Source organism: Astatotilapia calliptera, chromosome 2 (assembly GCF_964374335.1).
Source record: "Astatotilapia calliptera chromosome 2, fAstCal68.1, whole genome shotgun sequence".
Taxonomy (NCBI): Eukaryota; Metazoa; Chordata; class Actinopteri; order Cichliformes; family Cichlidae; genus Astatotilapia; species Astatotilapia calliptera.
Window position 1 is genome coordinate 13,791,537 of NC_137423.1, and position 20,512 is coordinate 13,812,048.

The 20,512-nt window shown below is 41.9% G+C and overlaps 1 protein-coding gene across 4 annotated transcripts in view; it reads left to right on the forward strand.

The window, feature by feature from the left end:
- Positions 1–20,512, forward strand: part of glra1 (glycine receptor, alpha 1) — a 132,898-nt gene that overhangs the window by 41,726 nt on the left and 70,660 nt on the right. For all 4 annotated transcript variants that reach the window (XM_026185135.2, XM_026185144.2, XM_026185152.2 and 1 more), the window contains one exon: positions 20,217–20,284. In XM_026185135.2, the coding sequence (XP_026040920.1) occupies positions 20,217–20,284 (68 nt within the window). The remainder of the gene's footprint in view (positions 1–20,216; positions 20,285–20,512) is intronic.

The following is a 20,512-nucleotide window of genomic DNA, read 5'->3' on the forward strand; positions in this document are numbered from 1 at the left end:
ATATATCCTCTAATGATTTCTGGGTGTTTGATCAAAAAAAAAGAAGGCTTTCTGCAGTGATTACAAAAGCATCGGCATATTTCTGTGTACATAGTTCTTATTGCTCTACAAACTCTACTTTCCAACACACTGGTGCTCCCCCCTGTGCTGACTGCAGGACGTCACCGGTGACTCAAATGTTCAGAGGACAGACTCCAGGAGTGTGACTGAAATCATGGTCAGGCTCTGAACAATAGCGGCTACTGAAGATGAAGCATCCGGTGCTCTTCCAGCAAACGCAAACTATCAAACTCAGTGGCTGCTTTTCATCTTTGGAAAGGCCAGCCTCCTACATAATTTACAACAACTGGCATTTCAAAACGTGACGTCATTACTCAGGAAGCACCTACATTCACTCATAATGAAGAAAAAAGTATTTCAGCAAACTTTACCCATGAAAACGGATTAATTTAAACCCAATAAGATTCAATAATGTTTCATTAATTTCTCCTTTACATAGCATTGAGGTCAAGTATGAGTCTTACTGATTTCATCCCAAACTGCGTCAGTGTCTGCCCTTTGTGCAGTCACTTTATTAAAATCACATATTGGTATTTTATGCTGCATTTCAACAAATGACCCAAAATAGCAGAGATTATGTTCAAGTGAGGAGGATGGAGGGGTTAGCACAATATATTTCCCTGAGGCCACTGTGCTTATTTAATCATTTACAGTGAAACACAGCAATGGTCAAGAAGTTCTTCCAGCCTCTACCAGCTATCATCCCCAAAATATATCCCACCTCTGAGACTCTGACGCCGCTAGCTGGTCATTTTCTAGCAGACAGAAAAAACTTTAATGTGCTTGTTCAATATCAGATTTGAACTCGTTAAGTGTAATTATTTAGATCACAGATTTAACACAACCACACAAAAAATAAAAAGAACAAGTGAAACGTCCACACACAGCAGCTTTGAAGAAATGAAAGCCGTCGACTCGTCTCTGACCACAGCATCCGGTCCTTTTTTCTTATGACCTCATCCCACAAGAAGCTCCTCAAACATGAAAATGACACAGAGGTGTCAAGAAGATCAAAATGTGACACCTGACTGAAAACCAGATTTATGAATTGGCGCAAATTAAGCACAACAGCCAAAAACATCAGGGTGACTGACTGAAGGGTCACTGCAGGGTCTGAGCATCCACCTGCACCGACTACGCACCTGTCCTGAGAACATCTCCCCCGTTATTCCGAATAAATAAGTGCTTCCAGCAGCAATAACACACACGCGTTGTCCTGCACAAACGTTTTGTGCAATTTCACAATTTCTCAATTATTAGACTGGATAAACCTTAGTTTATCCAGTCTAATAAATGACTGGATAAATATAGAATGATATCTATATATATTTTCCTTTTTATGGGCGTGTGTTATAAAACACACATTCATCATATTATGCATTTGCAATCAGGTCACCTGTTCAGTCACAAAACTGATGCCGTGCCACTTTACTCATTTCCAACAGCAGCTTTTTTAATGCCAGCAGCAGTAAGGTTGTCTCCAGGTGCTGGAAACATTCAAACTACTGATGGTTTTCATGAGTACATGTTACAGAAGAATCATGACGCTAAATGTCCTCTAATCTTCAAAAAGCTTGTTTTTATTTTGTGCTTAAACTGAAATGACTTTGTGTGTGTGTGTGTGTGTGTGTGTGTGTGTGTGTGTGTGTGTGTGTGTGTGTGTGTGTGTGTGTGTGTGTGTGTGTGTGTGTGTGTGTGTGTGTTCAGATAGTATGCATAAACAGCTGGAATATTGCAGAGGGGAGTGTTCACATGCAAACACATGCTGCTGGCAAACAAACACATTCACACACATTCTCACTGTAAACATACAGGACACACACACACACATCTTGTCACACAGAGAAACGGGAAATGCTCACAGGCACAAATGCCAATTTTTAGTAAATATGCATAGACAAACACAGTTGTTATCTCACTACTTCACACACACATGCACACACACATACACACACGCACACACAGAGCCTCAGGTGTTTTCTGACCAGGCTGCTATGCATCCATCCATCTCTCCATCCTCTCCCCTCCGCCTGCCTCCCACTTTGAATACATTTTATCTCGTAATGAAACTTGAACGCCCCGTGGCTGAAAGAGAGAATATGAATGAGAGGAAGAAGCAAAGTGACAAGAGACAGGAGAAAGTATCCGGAGAAAAGAAGAAATGGAATTGTGAAAAAAAGACGAGGGGCAGAAGGAGAAAATGGAGGTGGAGGAAGAGTAAAACACATTATAATGGCATTTCTCCGCCCTCACTGGGGAGGAAAATGAAGTTTTCCCTAAAGTTCACTCCATGGAAGAGGCAATGATGGATGACTGAATATGACGTCAGTAGAAAATGCCATTCCTCATCTCACCACTGCAATTAAAATGTGACAGGAAGTGGGTTTTTTTCCCTGTTGCTGATCTATTTACTCGCTCACCTAAAGGAAACTACGCTCTATAAAAGAGCCAGGGCTCCGGCTTGTATGTAGGACAATAATGAGAGCTGTCTGTGCAGGGCGTACGAGCACACAGCATCTGCATGGGAGTAAAGGCAGAATAAACCAGACAGAGGAGCAGACAGGTGCTTTGGTGTTCGAAACAGCTTTAAAGCAAATAAAGACATATCCATCCATCCATCCATCCATTCGCGTCCGCTTATCCTTTTCAGGGTCGCGGGGGGCGCTGGAGCCTATCCCAGCTGTCATAGGGCGAGAGGCGGGGTACACCCTGGACAGGTCGCCAGTCTGTCGCAGGGCCAACACACAGGGACAAACAACCATTCGCACTCACATTCACTCGCACATTCACACCTATGGGCAATTTGGATTAACCAATTAACCTATCCCCACTAAGTGCATGTCTTTGGACAGTGGGAGGAAGCCGGAGTACCCGGAGGGAACCCACGCAAACACGGGGAGAACATGCAAACTCCACACAGAAAGACCCCAGCCTGATGGTGGAATTGAACTCAGGACCTTCTTGCTGACATAATGAAGAGAAAAAAGCATTTTATTGTTGAGAGCCAAGACGGACGGTGCTTTATGTCTGAAAGCCTTCCAGCGTTTTTTGTCCCTTCCCCATGGCGGTTCGCAGCCTTGATGTTTGTCTCCTCCTCATTGTCATGTCTGGATGTAATGGAGGGAAAAATGTTTAAAGAAGCAGAAGTAGGGAGCTGAAAGTTACCTATTTTACTTACAGAAAGTCGGGATAACCCTCCAAAGTCTGCTGATTTGAGGGAAAATACTGCCTGGGTACATATATATATATATATTTAGCCATATTAGGAATGCCATGAAATCACAGTGTTGGGGAGTAACGGAATACATGTGCCGCCGTTACTTTTTTAAAATACAAAATATGAGTAACTGTATTCCGTTACAGTTACCGTTTAAAAAGGTGGTATTTAGAATACAGTTACTTTGCTGAAATAAAGGGATTACACGGCGGTATTTTCCTGTTTCATATGTTCGGTTACGCCCTCTCTAAATTTGGTTTCCACGCCCCAAACAAAACACGCATTAAAAAGCTCTAATGCCTGTGTCTCAATCTCGCGGCCCATGTCACCTCTACTTGCGTAATGACGTGAAGAAATATTTTTAAAAATTATTCACAAAAATGATTTAATATGAAGGCAATAGGCAGAATGCTACAGGCATAGCTCTAAAGAATGTAGCCTCATGGGCAGTGTAGTCCGTGCTGCAGGGAGAATGCACTGCCATACCCGTTATGTGTCTGTGAGCGCCAGGAGGGAGAAAAGGGAGAGTGGAAAAGTACGAGTTGTCATCGAGCAGAAACGGGAGCTGGAAGTATGTAAATATAATAATAACCACGGCAGCCAAGAAGAGTGCCTGACGAGCCCAGTTGTAAGTAAGCTATTAAGACTTGACTGTACACCGAGTTCGTGTTTTTCTCCGAAACAATAAGTTTTGTTGGAGCAGCCTTTCAACACCTCTCTCTGTCTCTCGCTAGCAAAGTTGACCCAGACAACAAAGTTTTCGGCTACGAGCCTGACACGGAACCCGACGTATTAGCTAGAGGTCCCTTTACTACGGTTTGGAGCCGCGGACCTGTTTTATATACGCGCCAAATAGTTTTCTATACGAGATCGCTGCAAAAAAGTGCAGCCTTACTAATGCCCACCCTACTGTTCCTCATTTTATATTAAGATTTAAAAATCTAGTTGGTATTGATATGGCGAGTAACCTTCAGTAATAGTAATAATTCACATAGCAACATAGCAATAGTACATTTATGTAGTTGTAAAAAGCATGATAATATAATAGGTAATCCAAAGTATTCAGAATACGTTACTCTCATTGAGTAACGTAACGGAAAATGTTACAACAGCGGTCTCCAACCTTTTTTGTGCCACGGACCGGTTTATGCCCGACAATATTTTCACGGACCGGCCTTTAAGGTGTTGCGGATAAATACAACAAAATAAAACTAGTACCGGTACCGAAAAAAAGATTTATTCATAACACACATGAAAAGACCCAGGAAAACCGAGTTAATGATAAAAACGATAACAACATAACGTTGAAAACCGATAAAAACCCTGAAAACCATACATTTCACACCTGAGCCTCAACTTTCGCGGCCCGGTACCAAACGACTCACGGACCGGTACCGGTCCGAGGCCCGGGGGTTGGGGACCGCTGCGTTACAAAATACATTTTGGGGCTGTAATCTGTAGTGGAATACGTTTTAAAAGTAACCTTCCCAATACTGTCAAATCAGGATGATTTGATCAGCAGATACTTACTTACCAGGGTCCTCGAGTATTTTAGGACTCCTAACTGGTTCTTAAGATTAGAGTCAGACCTCTCTAATGGTCTGGTTGCTGAAAGGGAACGACAGCTTTCTCCCCAAATCTCGTGGAAAATTTGAAACTATAAAAGTGGAGGCAAAGATCCACCTAAAAGGTTTGGAACGGCAGTGAAAAATATTTTTTATATATATCTCTATATATTTTGTATTTGTTTTTCATAAATAAATGAATAAAAAGAGAAAAAAGACTCCCAGAGGAAAATTGTGAACTGGGCCTTTAATGTTCACATTATTCACCCTGGAGTTTCCTCCTCCTCGTTGGATTCCTCTGGCAGCTAGTCAAGGTTCAACTGATGTATTTCTGACCTTTGTTTGGATTTAAAACGTCATCATTGTATGACATGAGTTATTTCTGATAATCATTCCTGAGTTCTGGTCAGGGAACATGGTGACTTTGTAGTAAACAACAAAGGCGAAACATGGTCGGACGGACAGCGCGGCTGTTGAAGTTGTGCAGGTACGTCGGTCCCGCTGCAGCACCGACACTGTGTTTGAAGATCGTTTTTTCAGAAGTGCGAAATCTTTTCGTGACTTTTAGCGAACTTTCTTCGAAGTTGTGCTGAGCAACTTTCAGGAATATAAAGCTCTCGGGGTTTGATGAAATGTTCATTATTTCTCTGTTTCACTATCGAGTCAGGGGATTTATGATGCTTTCAAGTTCCCTGGGAAACTCTTTTTTTCCCTCTAGCTGGCATTTCGGCTCTGGTGTTTATGCACGGTGGATGAGAACGAGATGATCACTTCCTCAGCTGTTGCGTTCGGACGTAATGGAAGAAAATCAGCGATCGGAAAAGAAAAACAACCTTCTGGCTCTCTCCGTTTTCTCACTTTTCCCTCAGTCCTGCTCTTCAGCTTGCACGGGCATGTGTAGGGAATATATATTAGTTCAATAAAAGAGTGAAACTGCTTTCCCCGGACCATATAGCCTTGAGACGACGCCTTATAAATATTTAACGTCTCGCAACCATTGTGGGATTTTTTTGCTGAAGGCAGCTCAATTGCAAAAGAGGCGATACTGCGTAATTCAGAGGATTATTCATTTAATTTGTAGCCTGTGACTTTTCTTCTCCCCCCGCCGCCTTTGCTTTGTTTAGCTCGATGCCATTTGTTGCTGGAAATAAATTCAGGCAGACCGCTGTGGTGTTGAGGTGTCACTTAGAGGACTGCAAATTGGGCATCAGGAGAAGAGAGAGTTAAATAAAGCATAGGAGAGCAGGGCCAAGGCAATCCTCCAGTTACCTGTGTTTTACAACTCTCCGAAGGCCTGATAATGGAGCGTAGCCCACTATACCACCTATACTCTTCCCTCTTGTAAAAGCACGGCATGTGCTTGATTTATGCCGCTTCATTAGTTCCACTTGGCGGTCCAGGTATGCCGCAGTAGGGAGGTGCTGTAAAATGAAGATGTCAGCGAGGAAAGCTGATAGATTGACTGGTTAATTGGTCCCTGTAAACACCGAGCTGATGATTAGAGGTTCGCAGGACAAGGGTTAGGATGAGTCCCCAGAGACCGATCTGTCAGCACCGGTGGCTCGATAAATACGTTGAAAATAAAGGATGCTGCAGTGTAAAGAGAATTTTGTCTCTCGGACGAGGCAGGAACAGGACGGGCGGCGTGCCGCTGGAGAGCACGACGGCAGTATGAAACAAGGAAAGAAGTGCAGCAGAGAGAAAGCTCTGGAAGATGTGTCTGCAGAGAGCTCAGCTTCTTCCTCGGTGTCATCCTTCATCCCAGCTCCAGTTTTCCATAGTGATCATTTACTTTTGATTGCGTGATAGTTGTGACGATGGTAACTGAAGTGAGGGTGTTACGAAGGCACAGGAGGTGGAGAACGGTGGTGTGTTGTTGGAGCTGGGTGAATAATTGAATAGAAGGACTCGTGACTTCATACAGGCTGTGATTGCACAGTGAGTGTCAGTGATTTTCAGCACTGGAAAAGAAATACAGGCTGTAGCTGAAGCTCATATTACAGCTGTCAGCTGCTGAGGAACCCGTCATTAAGACTGTGACAGCTTCATGGCTGTGACAGCTTCTCCTGAAACACTCCGGGATGTCTTTTTTTCCGTGACGGAGGACTGTGGGTAGAGTACAGATGATAAAAAAATGACAGCAGAAAATGTGCACTGCTGTTTGGTTGTTGCAACTGTTAACGTGTTGCTATTACTACGAGCAGGAGAGATCTTGCTGCCTCTGAAGCGGTTGCGTCGCAGATGCAATCGGTCCCTGTTTTCAAAGCAACTTATGCGCATCAACGCATGTGCAAATCTGTTGCTGTCTACATACACAGAAATGCACAAGTTTGCTACCTACACTCATTTGCTACTGGCACTCATTCCTGCCAGAAGCTCATAGATCTGAAACAGAAATCCTCCACAGAGAGTGACCATGCACGCCCGCAGCTCAACAGCAAAATGGCACAGGTGCTGAGCAAGCTTGCGTTTATAAAGGAAAACAACCAAAATGTAACCAGCTGAGTCAACCCGTCTACTGCAAAGAGATGAGTTGCAACAGTCGCACTGCAGTTGTTTGGAGGTTGCCTCCTACCTTTGCAATTTCTTTGTGATTGAAAGTGGTCACTGCAACTAGTTACAGTCAATCACCAAAAAAACATCAGTGCGATGTTTGTTAGTAGGGTTTAGCTACACTGTGACTAAACTGATCCCCTCCCAGGAGATTACCATGCAGCGATAACCTGATAGATAATGTATGATTTGGATTTAGCTCCACATCACTCTTTGCAAATGAATCCACAGTAGGGATCACTGGATTTAACCTCCACTCTTCCACTTCAAATCAAAACGTAAATCTGCTCCTGAGACTGAGCCGTGCCTGCTTTACGGCGCCACCGTCTTTTGAACAAGGTGGAGGACCGGCTGTCGTCGTCTCAGTCATTGTCAGCAGATGGGGATTGAGACCCCTCGAGAGGCTTGACTACACTGTGAGGACTGATGCAGGACCTCAGAGTGTCACTGGAGGTTGATTAAGAGGGCAGGGATGTCATGTTTGTCGGCCAACATAATCTCTGAAGCCTGCGCCAAGCTGCTTGGATTCACTTGATAACCCGTATGAAATATGCATCTTTTTTGTTGCTGTACATTCAGCTACAGAAAAAGCGATTTGGCAGAAGAACCGCAGAATGAGGCTGACAGAAGGCTGTGATGGAGAGTTCAATGATGTCAAATCCAGTTCCTTAATGTCTGAATAAACTGGTTTTCTTGGTCTGTGAACAGCAACAGAGGACAGAACTTCAGTGGAAGAATGACACCTGATTTGGATTTCTGCTTCTTCGTTTTTGAAATAGATGGAAAATCAGCAAAGGCAATAGTTCTTTGAATGTGTAATGTGTAAACAGAGCTGGGCTGTGTGTTACTGGACTGGAGCTTCACTGCTTGTGTCCTGCAGTCTTTCACATATGGCACATGGAGGACTTGACATACCATGCTGTGCAGCGGATGCTTTGCCATGATGGAAGTGGGAAGCCTTGTCCTGGGGTGGCGATGAGAAAAATCAGGCCAAGCGGTCGTGTTTTCGGCCATCTTTAAACTTCCCCTCAGGATGTGCTGACGCAGAAATGCTCCCACGGGCTCATTCCACTATCCACAGCTCCTAGCGTCAGTTGGCAGCAAAGTGTTTGTTTCTAGCATCAGTTTAAAAATCACAGTGAGGGTGAAATGTTAAGTTGGCTCCAGTCTGCCGAGGGAATGGTGCTGAACTATTAATCATTAAAAAAGCAATTACACGCGCTTCCCCGGCAGGTTTATCAGGCTGCCATCTTCATGTTATCTCTATTTAGACCCATCTACTTCCTGGATCACCACCAAGCTCTTCTTCCCCTGTCAGTTCTGATTCACAGTGAAAAATGAGCCGACGATGATGACCGGCAAGTACAACACTAAGAAATGAAAGACGCTTGAAAGAACCAATACAGTTCACATCTGGCACCAAGCTAAGTGGAGTATTTCTCATCTGTTGAATGAGGAAACTGACTTTTTTAAATGTAGGTACACGTGTTCATTCATTCATTTTTCTGCAAGAATTCATGGTGACCTCTGGAGCATGTTGTGGTTGTTGCAGACTGAGGTATTCTGAGATTATCAGTGTTTCATTTGTATTTAACGTATTTTGTTGGTATGGAGTATGCTGGTGTGCCACAGGAGTTTTTTTTTCTACCTAACTGACCACAGATAACTTTATTCCTCTTAAACACCCCAATAAACATCAATAATCAGCCAAACCACTGAAGCAAGTTTACATCAGCTTGCCTAAAGTCACTGTCACTGACCCATAACCAAATCTGACCATGACCGGGGCAGTTGGGCCTCGGGTTGGCGAGCAGGTCATCTACTGATCCCAAGCTTGGTGGAGCAGTCCCCGCCCCCTTCAGTCCATGAAGCACCATTGGGTAAGATACTCAACTCTGATTTCCCCCGAATCATTCCTTAGATAAATATGCACATAAAAGTACTTTGATATAGAGGATGAATGAGACTTGTAGTAGAAAGTACTGTATGAGTACCAGCCTGTTTACCATAACTTGGCTCAGATCAGCAGAGCGTCTCAATCAAGGAAGCACAGCAATTATAATCCTCATATTTAAATTATTTAAAAAAATAAAATAACTGGATGAATTTATTAAAACATTAAATTTGTCCAATCATTTTTGAGCATCTGATAAAACAATGACTGTGTTTTAACAGTTTGATTTAAAATCCGCGGTCATGTTCAAAAACCTATGAACCTCCTGAAAACGACAGGAAAATCCTAATGAGTCCTCTTTAAGCTCGTGTGTGTGGCATGAATCACACACACACAGAGAGAGAGCTGTGTTTACAGCATCTCTGCAGGAAATGGCTGCGGCAGCTGCAGTTAGCAGAAGTGCTGAGAGGCCGAGCTGGGCCAGTTGTTTCATCCTGCTTTATTAATGCTGTCACTTGTTTTTCATGGACATGGAGTTCAGCTGAAAGAGAGCGGGATTATTCGAGCCGCTCCACCTCAGCAGACTAGCATAGTCGCTAGCCTCGATTAGCCTGTTCGTGTGTGTGTGTGTGTGTGTGTGTGTGCGTGTGTGTGTGCGTGTGTGTGTTAACTTTACTGAGGGCCAGTGGACATGAATAATTGTAAAAGCATTCACAGAAATAAAAAAATTCAAATTTTGTTCAAACCTCAGGCACTTTTACAAAATGTAGCCTAATTAGTTACACATTCATTAGCAAGAGAGTTTCATTAGTTAAAAAGAAAAGTTCCACATCTCCTTGCATTAATCTGACATTTCAAATTGGCTTCCATTTCACTGAGCTCTGTGTGATGTTCTGTAGCCAGCAGGGATGAAGAGCCATGTGATCAAACTATATCAGCTGCAACAGTCGTGTATGTAGGTGCTGCTAAATCTATATTAATGGTTGTTATGTGTTTGTGTGTTCATGCACGCCTCAGTGCACCTTCATGTCTGTGCACTGTAGCATATGCTAAGTCTGGTTGTGTTTATTTTAGCATACGTGTGTAATTGTGTGTTTTGTGCTTGATAAGTGACATTCGAGGTTATTGTAGTAAAAACTAAAACCAGATGTGAAAAACATTTTAATTACCTAAAATAAAAATTAGACTTCAAACTAACTGAAACAATTGTGTGAAATGAAAAAAATTTAAAACTAATAAAAACGTGTGTGTGGTGCTGTCTTTACACAACTGAACACAGACGTCCAAAGAGCTGAGACTCACATTGTATTTCAGCCACAGCTGGACAGACCATTAACACCAGCGTGACCATCAACATCAGCATGTGTGTGAGGATGGAAGCCTTACACCACCGCCGACACCGCTTAGAAACATCAACGACCATTTTTTTAACATCCTGTATAACCAAAGTTAAAAAAGGTCGTTCAGGTTTAGGTTTCTGAACAGTGTTTACATAAAATCTGCATAAGAACACATAGTTCCGTTAATTGAAATTGCTCACATGCATTTTAACGAGCACTAATTAAAAGAGTCTGCACTCAGAAATATGCCAGCACGTGATGAGATTCTGAAACTGATTCTGTCTGCAGCTGAAAGCAGACGGTTTAATTGAGAAATCTCCCTTTCATTCAAGATGCATAGAGCGCGTTACGTAACCGTTCTCGTGCCTGTAGAAGCGCACTCACGTCTGCTCTCAGCGCTTGGCTCGCACGCTGAGGCCGATATAAGCTACAGGATCCTGTGACTCGGTGCCAGCTCGTCCTCTGTGACACTTAACGAGCTGCTGCTTCTTCCTCTTGTCTCTGTCTTCAGCGGGAAGCAATAATGGAAAACCGTCTCTCTCTCCTCTCCTCTCCTTCACTGCATGGTTATTAAATGAACCGCTGTGGTGGAAAAGAAGGAGAAGGAGGAGGTTTTCAGTGGGTATTAGCTTCTCCTTCTCAGATTTTTGTGTCACGTGCTCTGAGGGACGTCAAGAAGAAAAGACAAATTGCGATATCCTCCCCTCACCACCCTCCCACCACGGAACGAGAGGACTTTGAAGGAGGGATTGTGAACAAAGCCGGGATGCTGAGGAAACGTGTCAGAGGACTCGAGTTAGGCCTGAAAAGCCATTCTGAGAGAAATCACGGTGATAATGTAATACCAGCCGCTTTATGGATAAACCCTGTGATGCACTCAGAGCCTGCGCTCACCTCGTATCACGCGGGTGCAGGAGCCCACTTGTCTTACAAGCAAGTTTTGCTACACTAAAATATGCAGATTTTAACAAAATGCACAATATTGAAATATGGATACAGAAAAAATGAACGTGCTGCATAATTTATATCAGTGCTTGAATTAATCTTACACGTGACAAAATGCACAGACATTGTTACAGACATTTTCATTCAGTGTATTTAATTACAGACTCAGTAGGTTTTATATTAAAGTGTACACACATTACATAAAATATTACCCAGTAGCTTTCTCTGAATCATATGTGTGTGTGTGTGTGTGTGTGATATTTCATCATATATTCCTCCAAAATCCTCTTCTCTACACAGATACAGGCTGGAAAACATATTTCGATCATTCAGGCACGTTAATTTATCTTTGGTTTGATGAAGTAAAGCATGAAACTATTAACATTAGAAAAATAGAAACGCTCCCTTTCAGAAGACAGACTGCAGCAAAACAATATTTTAAACTTGTGGAAATGAGAGAAGCCTGAAAGCCGACGGCTCTGATCTTCTTCTTCTCGCATTTTAAAGTTTGCATTTAACATCGAGGGTGTAAATCTGAAGCATACCAAACACACAAGCTGTATATTTACATGGTTGGAGAGCTCTGGGTACCGTGCAGAAGACAGATGACAGATGCAGAACAAACAGAAACACAGCAGAGTCGGTGAGTGTTAGACGTGACTGTAACCAGCATTAATCTTCCACAGTTCCCACGGGTCTACTTCGAGCATCCCTTATCTATCACATCTGAAGTAAATGAACCCCAAATGCTGGCAGGTTAAATGTCTTCCTCTCCTCCTCCACCTGCAGAATGTGGTGATTTCTCTTTAGCTACAGTGGAACAAACTCATTTCTCGTGCAGCCACTTTCTTTTGCCACAGTGGAAACCAACTAGGTTCATTTAATATCTCCGTTTCTCAGTCGCTCTTTCTGCTTCGCCCTCGTTTCCTCACACGGCCGCGTCACTAATCTGTCGTTTGCGTAAATATGATGCTGTACACGTCACATGACCATCCATCGCCTGTGCCAGGCTCTGATGATCTTTTACCTTTTAACCATACGTCGTCAACCCGGTGCCTTAACCGCATCTGTCTGTGCGTATGCCTCCGGCACTCCTCACACTGTGACAGAGAGCGTAATTGGCCTTCAAAATAATCCAGACCCCTTCCTTCATTTCCAGCTAGCCGCCAGCAGTTAGAATTAGACATCGAGTTTAACCAGGGACATTAAAGGCAGACCGTGTGTGTGTGAGAGAGACCTTTGACTCATTAAAAATCAAATACATTTTTTTCTAAGATCTCTAATGGGAAATGGATTAAAAATAATCGGATTACAGTAATCTGTTTACAAAAATGTGTTTGAAATATGTAGGCAGTTATTAGTGTAATTATCTCACAGACAAAGAACTGATCATACTGTGTCTCCAGACTTAAATCCAATACAAGGAAAATGCTTCATTTGAGGATCATCCTGCTCCTACTGGAGCTGTGAAGTTCTTTGAGCCTGATGAATGGAAACATGCAGACTGAGCTGATACTGTGATAAAGCATGATATCAGAGCTGACGAGGCCTCTGTGATTGGTTCTACTGGGAGGATTTTTATTGGTGTAGTACACCAGCGAGCGTGATGTGCTAAAAATGTTTATAAGGAAGGTCAGAGGGGAGAACGCTCAAAGGAGTGATTTTTTTAAAACCAGGTGTCTGCAGTGGAGATGTGTATGTGAAGACTTTAGTTCAATCACCGTTTAACAGAGAAGGTTCCCCAAAACTGTTTCAATGAGGCCAAATTATTAGAGGCGGCCTGAAGAATCACAGACCTGCAGGTTCAAGCTGAAACTGGACACAAAACCTTTCGTCTCATTAATCCTCATGTTTTTAATAAATGTCTTATTTAGGTATTTCTGTGGTGTTTTGTTGAATCTGTGTTTCAGTATTTAGTTTTATTCCTTGCACCAGCCATTATCACGCCACCTGCTCTTTCATCGCTCATGCAATAATCTGACTGACTGACTAAGGCTTTATTATAGTGTCAACCTTTAGCATATTAAACGTTAGTTTCATAATTTGAAAACTGACTTTTTATTCTACATTCATTGATGCAGCTTGACTTGGTTTTCATTTCATTCATTTCATTCATTTATTTATTCATTTTCAGGCACAACAAATACCTATATTGAACATAAAATACACAAAACAAAAAACAAAAATTGCCTGAAAAAGGAGTGGGACGAAGAAAACTTATTAAATCCCACCCCTATACTCACTCATCAACAAAAAAAACAATAAACTTCCCGCAGCTACGCCCATCATTGCATACAGACCCATCAACAGCTCCGGGCACATACAAGCATCTAAGCGGCAGCTCGCAACCAACAATTAGAGCCTTCATAACTGAATACAGAATATATAAATTATAAATTGCATTACCACAGGTAACAGGCAGTAATAACTACAAGTAACAAACACACATACATATACATACATATATATCTACACACACAAGTACATATATGTACATACATACGCACACTTTATTTTATTTTTTTTTATTTTGGAATCCATACCAGCAATGGTAAGAGAACAGACATTACAGAGCACACTAAAACCCATCATTGAGTATACTGTGACCAGACCAACTGTTTGTAGAGAAATTTAAATCTATGAATATTTTTGCATTGTTTCAATTGTAAACTCAGACTGTTCCAGATTTTCACACCACATACAGACACGCAAAAGCCTTTACGGGTTGTTCGAGTTCTGGGTAATTTGAATTCTCCAAAGCCTCTCACATTATAAACCTTTTCTCGAATTTCAAATCTAGTTTGTAAATTTGCCAGTAAAAGTTTAGTAAAAGCTTTATAAAAAATTATGGATGTATTGTAATTAACCAGATCCTGGAATTTAAGTAACTTTGCCTGAAGAAAGAATTTGTGAGTATGATCTAGATAACCAGCCTTGTGAATAATACGCAGTGCTCGTTTCTGTACTGTGACTAATGGATTAGTTGTATTTTTATATGTATTTCCCCACACTTCCACACAATATGTAAGATATGGAAGAACCAGGGTACAGTACAGAGTACGAAGTGCATCTTTATCAAGGAATTGTTTCACTTTGTTCAAAACTGCGAGGCTTCTAGAAATTTTGGTTTTTATGTGTCTGACGTGGGGTTTCCATGAAATTTTGTTATCAATTATAACTCCCAAAAATTTGTTTTCACTCACATTATCAATTGGTACACCTTCAATGATAATTGGTAATTCTATATTATATTTTAAATTACCAAAAAACATTGCTTTAGTTTTATTTATATTTAATGATAATTTATTTATGTCCATCCATTTTTTTATTAATTGTAGCTCCCTGTTTACGGTCATTACAAGATCAGTATAATCATCGCTACTGAAAAATATGTTGGTGTCATCTGCGAACAGTATGAGTTTAAGTACTTGAGAAACATCAAAAATATCATTTATGTATACATTGAAAAGTTTTGGTCCCAACACTGACCCTTGGGGAACACCACATGTAATACCAAGTTTCTCTGAATGGTAATTCCCTATGCTAACATATTGTTCCCGACCCGTTAGGTAACTTTTTAACCAGTTACCAGCTTTCCCTCGAATACCATATCTTTCCAATTTATCCAGTAAAATTGAGTGATTGATTGTGTCGAAGGCCTTTTTGAGATCAACAAAAATACCAACTGCATATTTATTTTTATCCAGTGTATCAGTAATTTCTTCTACTGCCTCAATTATCGCCATTGAAGTGGTTCTTTGCATTCTGAAACCATACTGACCAACATTTATTATTTGATGTTTTTCAAGGAATTTTTCTAATCTTGAATTAAAAAGTTTTTCTAGAACTTTTGAGAATTGAGGCAGTAGAGAAATAGGCCTATAATTGGTAAAACTGTGTTTGTCATTACTTTTATATAGTGGTATTACTTTCGCAATTTTCATTTTTTTTGGAAAACAACCGGACTGAAATGATAAATTACAGATATATGTTAAGGGACTAGCAATATTCAGAATAACCTGTTTAACTACAGACATAGTTATGTCATGATAATCCATTGAAGACTTACTTTTACATTTTAATGTGATATTTATTACTTCTTGCTCATTTGTAGCTGAGAGGAACAGTGAAAAGGGATTTGATTTTATATTACTGATATTTTCATTTTTATGACACGGGATGTCCGCTGCTAGTTCAGGGCCAACATTTATGAAGAATTTATTGAACCCATCGACAATATTACTCATGTTGTGATTTTCACCATTTGCATCAGTAAAATATTCAGGATATGATGTTCCAGAAGATCCTTGTTTAATTAAGTTGTTTAACACATCCCAAGTTCCTTTTATATTGTTTTTATTTTCATATAATCTTCTTCTATAATAAAGTTGTTTGCTCGTTCTTATAATATCAGTCAATTTATTTCTATATGCTTTATATCTTTGTTCCACTTCTTTTGTTTTTACTTTGATAAACTGTTTATACAGATTGTTTTTCTTTTTGCAAGCATTAATAATTCCTTTTGTGAGCCAAGGACTTTTTATCTTTTTTTTCTTTGTCATGTGTTCGTTTACAGGACAATGTTTATTGTACCACATAGTAAAAATATCTAGAAAAGTATCATAAGCCTTGTCCACATCTGACTCTTCATACACCGAACTCCAATCTTGTTGTGCTAAATCGAAATTGAAGGCATGAATTGCTTCTTCATTTATTGTTCGCTTTGCTATCATGATCTTGGTATCTATTTTTTTTAAATCACAGTCACACAAAGTAAAAACTGGTAAGTGGTCAGTTATATCACAGACAAGCAGGCCACTATTAATTTGGAAATCCATGACATTAGTAAAAATATTGCCAATAATAGTGGCGCTATGTGATGTTATTCTGCTTGGCTTTGTTATTGTTGGATATAGTGATAAGCTGTACATTGTGTCAGTAAAGTCATCAATGGCTTTTAACCTTGTTGGATTTAGCAAATCAATGTTAAAATCACCACAGATAAATAGTAATTTTTGGTTCACCGAAGCAAACGTTTTTTCTATCCATTCATTAAAAGTGTCAATACTTGAACTGGGTGTCCGATATATGCAACTTATTATAACATTTCTCTTTTTTTCATTCATAATCTCAATAGTCAAACATTCCAAAATTCCATCAATAGCCATAGACATAGTTGTTACAACATTATATTTTATAGAGTTATGAACATATATAGCAACCCCGCCGCCCGCCTTATTTAATCTATTCATGTATTTTAAATCATATCCATTCAAACAAAAATCTATTCCTTTATCGACATTGAACCAAGTTTCAGTGATGGCTATAATACTAAAGGGGCGAGAAAATTGTTGCAAATAGTCCTTAATGAAATCAAAATTAGAGTACATACTTCTGCTGTTAAAGTGAATTAATGAGAGCTTCCCGTCTAGGTTAATTTCTTTTTCATATTGTTCCTGAGTGAAATAATTACAATTTTTAACAAAAGAAGAGAGAAAGTTACTTTCAGAATCTATTTCTGGATCTATTATATTATGCTCCTTATATTCACAATCTAGATCAATTACTTTCTGTTGAAGAACTAATTTCAACGTGTCCATGTCATTTCCTGGTGTAATTGATACATTGGTGTCAGTTATACTTGTCCAGATTCTCCATGTTCCTCACTATCAGTACTTTTGCCTCTTCTGGTGTCCCGTTTAGCTTAATGGAAATCTTACAGTTTGTTACCCATGTATGTTGTATTTTACCGTTCTTCTTCAGTTGCCTTGCCTTCCTCGTGATGTCTGCGTTTTTTCGTGTCAGATGCTCATTAATGAAAACGTCCGTGCCTTTCAGTTTGCGTCCTTGTTTCAGCAGTGCGACCTTGTTCTTCCGATTGACAAATCTCATAACGACGGCCGGCGGTCTGTCACTCCTCCTGGGCAGTGAGTGACATGCTTCTATGTGCTCCAGGTCCATCTCTATCCCCTTGCTTTGGAGGAAGGACGCCACCTGTTGCTCCACCGAGCGGGTCTCCTCGTCGCTGGGCTCCCCGACGTTCCCGGCCACCGCGCGCGCGCACGAGCGCGGCTTGATTTTAATACCGCTGATGACCACGTCGTTCGTACGGGTGTACTGCTCCAGCTCATCCACCCGCCGCTCGAGATCCATGATCCGTCTGTCCTTCTCGGCATTTTGGAGGCGTAGCTGTTTTACCTCCTCCAGAAGCCCCAGAAGCAGCTCCTGCTGTGCCCTGACTGCGGCCACGTCTCCGCACAACGCTCCGAGGGAGGTTTTAATGTCCTCAACCTCCTCTGGTGTTGGGCCTTTCTTGGGTGGCATACTGAAGCGAGAGCACGAGGCGGCCACCACGAAGGACCCGGAAGCGGAATTTCTGATGATGGCGCCTGGCTAGGCCTGCTGGCTGATGGTGGAGCCTGGCTGTGGCCTGCTGGCTGATGGTGGAGCCTGGCTGGGTCTGCTGGCTGTGGCCTGCTGGCTGATGGTGGAGCCTGGCTGTGGCCTACTGGCTGATGGTGGAGCCTGGCTGTGGCCTGCTGGCTGATGGTGGAGCCTGGCTGGGTCTGCTGGCTGATGGTGGAGCCTGGCTGTGGCCTGCTGAGCCTGGCTGTGGCCTGCTGGCTGATGGTGGAGCCTGGCTGTGGCCTGCTGGCTGATGGTGGAGCCTGGCTGGGTCTGGTAGGAACAAATTGCTGATGGATTATCTGCTATTTTGTTTTAGTCTCTTATACAAAAACTTGAACATCGCTGTAACACTACAGCTGTTAAACCAAACTGGACTAAAATAGAGCACGAGTACAAAAAAGCCACGTGTACAGGTTTGTTGCTAGTGTTAAAAGATTGATTTTCGTGCACCAAAGTAGTTACAGCTGTAACAATGAGAAGCTGGTGGGTGTTTCTTAGGTGTACCGTGGGCAGTGAACTGAGACTGAGAGTTCAGCCAGATTATAATGAGTGAAAGGAAAGAGAAAAGAGAAAAAACACGAACTCTGAAGCCATTTAGCCATTTAAATCAGCTGTGTTGGATCAAGGACACATCTGAAACCTGCAGGACACCTGCCCTCGAGGTCTGGAGTTCGACACCTGTGCTTTAGAGGAAGCTGGGGTTGGTTCAGTGTGATTGGAACAGAGGAGAGCTGAACTGCTGGGTCGGTGTCCGTGCTTCTTACTGCATTTGTGTTTGTAGAATCCAGTGAGACAAAGAATCGTGGAGCCGTGCACGGGGCTGCTGACTCTCACCTCGACTAACTCATCAACCTTGAACGCAGCGTCTCGTCTCTGAGAGGAGAGAGGGCAGACTGTCTTGGTTGTTATGATTCCCTTTGAAAGGACACTGTGGGTTTATTGACACCACTCGAGTGGGCTTTTCAATGCTCGGGGGGATGTGTAATTGGTTTTCTCGTTTGTAGTTTTCTCGAGTTGTAATGAGACGTTTGCGCATTTCCTCGTCTCAGCGGCTCTCGGACAAACTTCCTGCTGTTGTCAGGCAGTAGGACGCTGTCAGAACATTTAAGTCTGGAAAAGCAAGTTGTTTATTCAGCCAGTGTTTGAAGCCAACTTTCCCCCAGCAGAAGGTTTCTTTCACTTTGTTTACTTCCTGCAGTCTGCCATCAACTCGCTTCAGCTTTAATCTTCTCTGCTGCTTTAATATCCGGCAACACGCAGACTGATACACGCAAACACATCCACTCAGCTTACATCGATTCAGAACACAAGAAGAATCTTACGCTGTAAACTAACCCCGACAAAGTGCAGCAATTATCAACAGCGAGGAGAATGTAAAGCAGGAGGCTGCAGACACCAACCAGGCCTGAGTAACACTGATTACCTCTCCATCATGGCACCTGTTAGTGGGCGGGAGATATCAAGTGGTCATCAGAGTTGATGTTGGAAGCTGGAAATATGTGTGAGCGTGAGTATTTGGCTCAGGGCTCACTGATGATGCACTTGGGAAACGAAGGCTGGTCCGTGTGGTCCGATCCAACAGAGTGGTTGCTGTAGTTCACTCTGCAGGAAATGTTCATGCTGGTTCTGATAGAAAGGAGTCAGGATACACAGAGCATCACAGTTTGTTGTGCATGGAGCTGCAGATCAATCAGGGTGTCCATGCTGACCCCTGACTCTGATAGCAATGCGGTTATTAAGTGATGACATATGAACACTGCTTCCGGGTCCAAACTACTCTGGGTTTTTAAGGTTGTGGTGTTTTTAACATGTTTTAATGATTTGTATCTTGTGCTGTTTAATTTCAACAAACCCCATAAAAAAAGTCAGTGATCACTGTCAGCCTCGCTCGGTTTTTATCATGTTTTCATGCCTAAGTTTAATTAATTTCCTCAGAAATTCAACATGTCCTCAGTGAAAATCAATGAAAGCTCTTTTAGAAGTGGAACAACATCTAAAGGCTCATCAGAAATTATTACCCACAATGCACACATTCACTCTTTACAGCTTCTATACCGACTCAAATTCAAGCTGCTTGCAGTGTTGATGCAGTGTTGAATCCATGTTGAGCTCTGCAGTCAACTCTCACGAGCAGGTTTTCCACGTTCTGTGATGACAAACACGTCTCCACGTCTTCTGTCTGCATAAATATTATGAACTCTAACTTCTCGTGTCTCTCTGCTCCCTCTCTCCAGGTCCGCCTGTCAACGTAACCTGCAACATTTTCATCAACAGCTTCGGGTCCATCGCCGAAACAACAATGGTGAGCTGATTTATTCTCCATATCACACCTCGGTGTAAAGACTTTCACATCATTTATTTGTCACTTTTGTCTGTGTGGATTCGGACGGTCGGACAACTAATAGAAACTGTCACGTCTCCTCGCGGCTGTGTTTCCGCTCGGGTAACTCCGCCCTGAAAAATTCAATTAATTTAAACGAAAGCTTCACCGATATTCAGCACATCCAAAAGTTTCACTTTTATTTCCCTT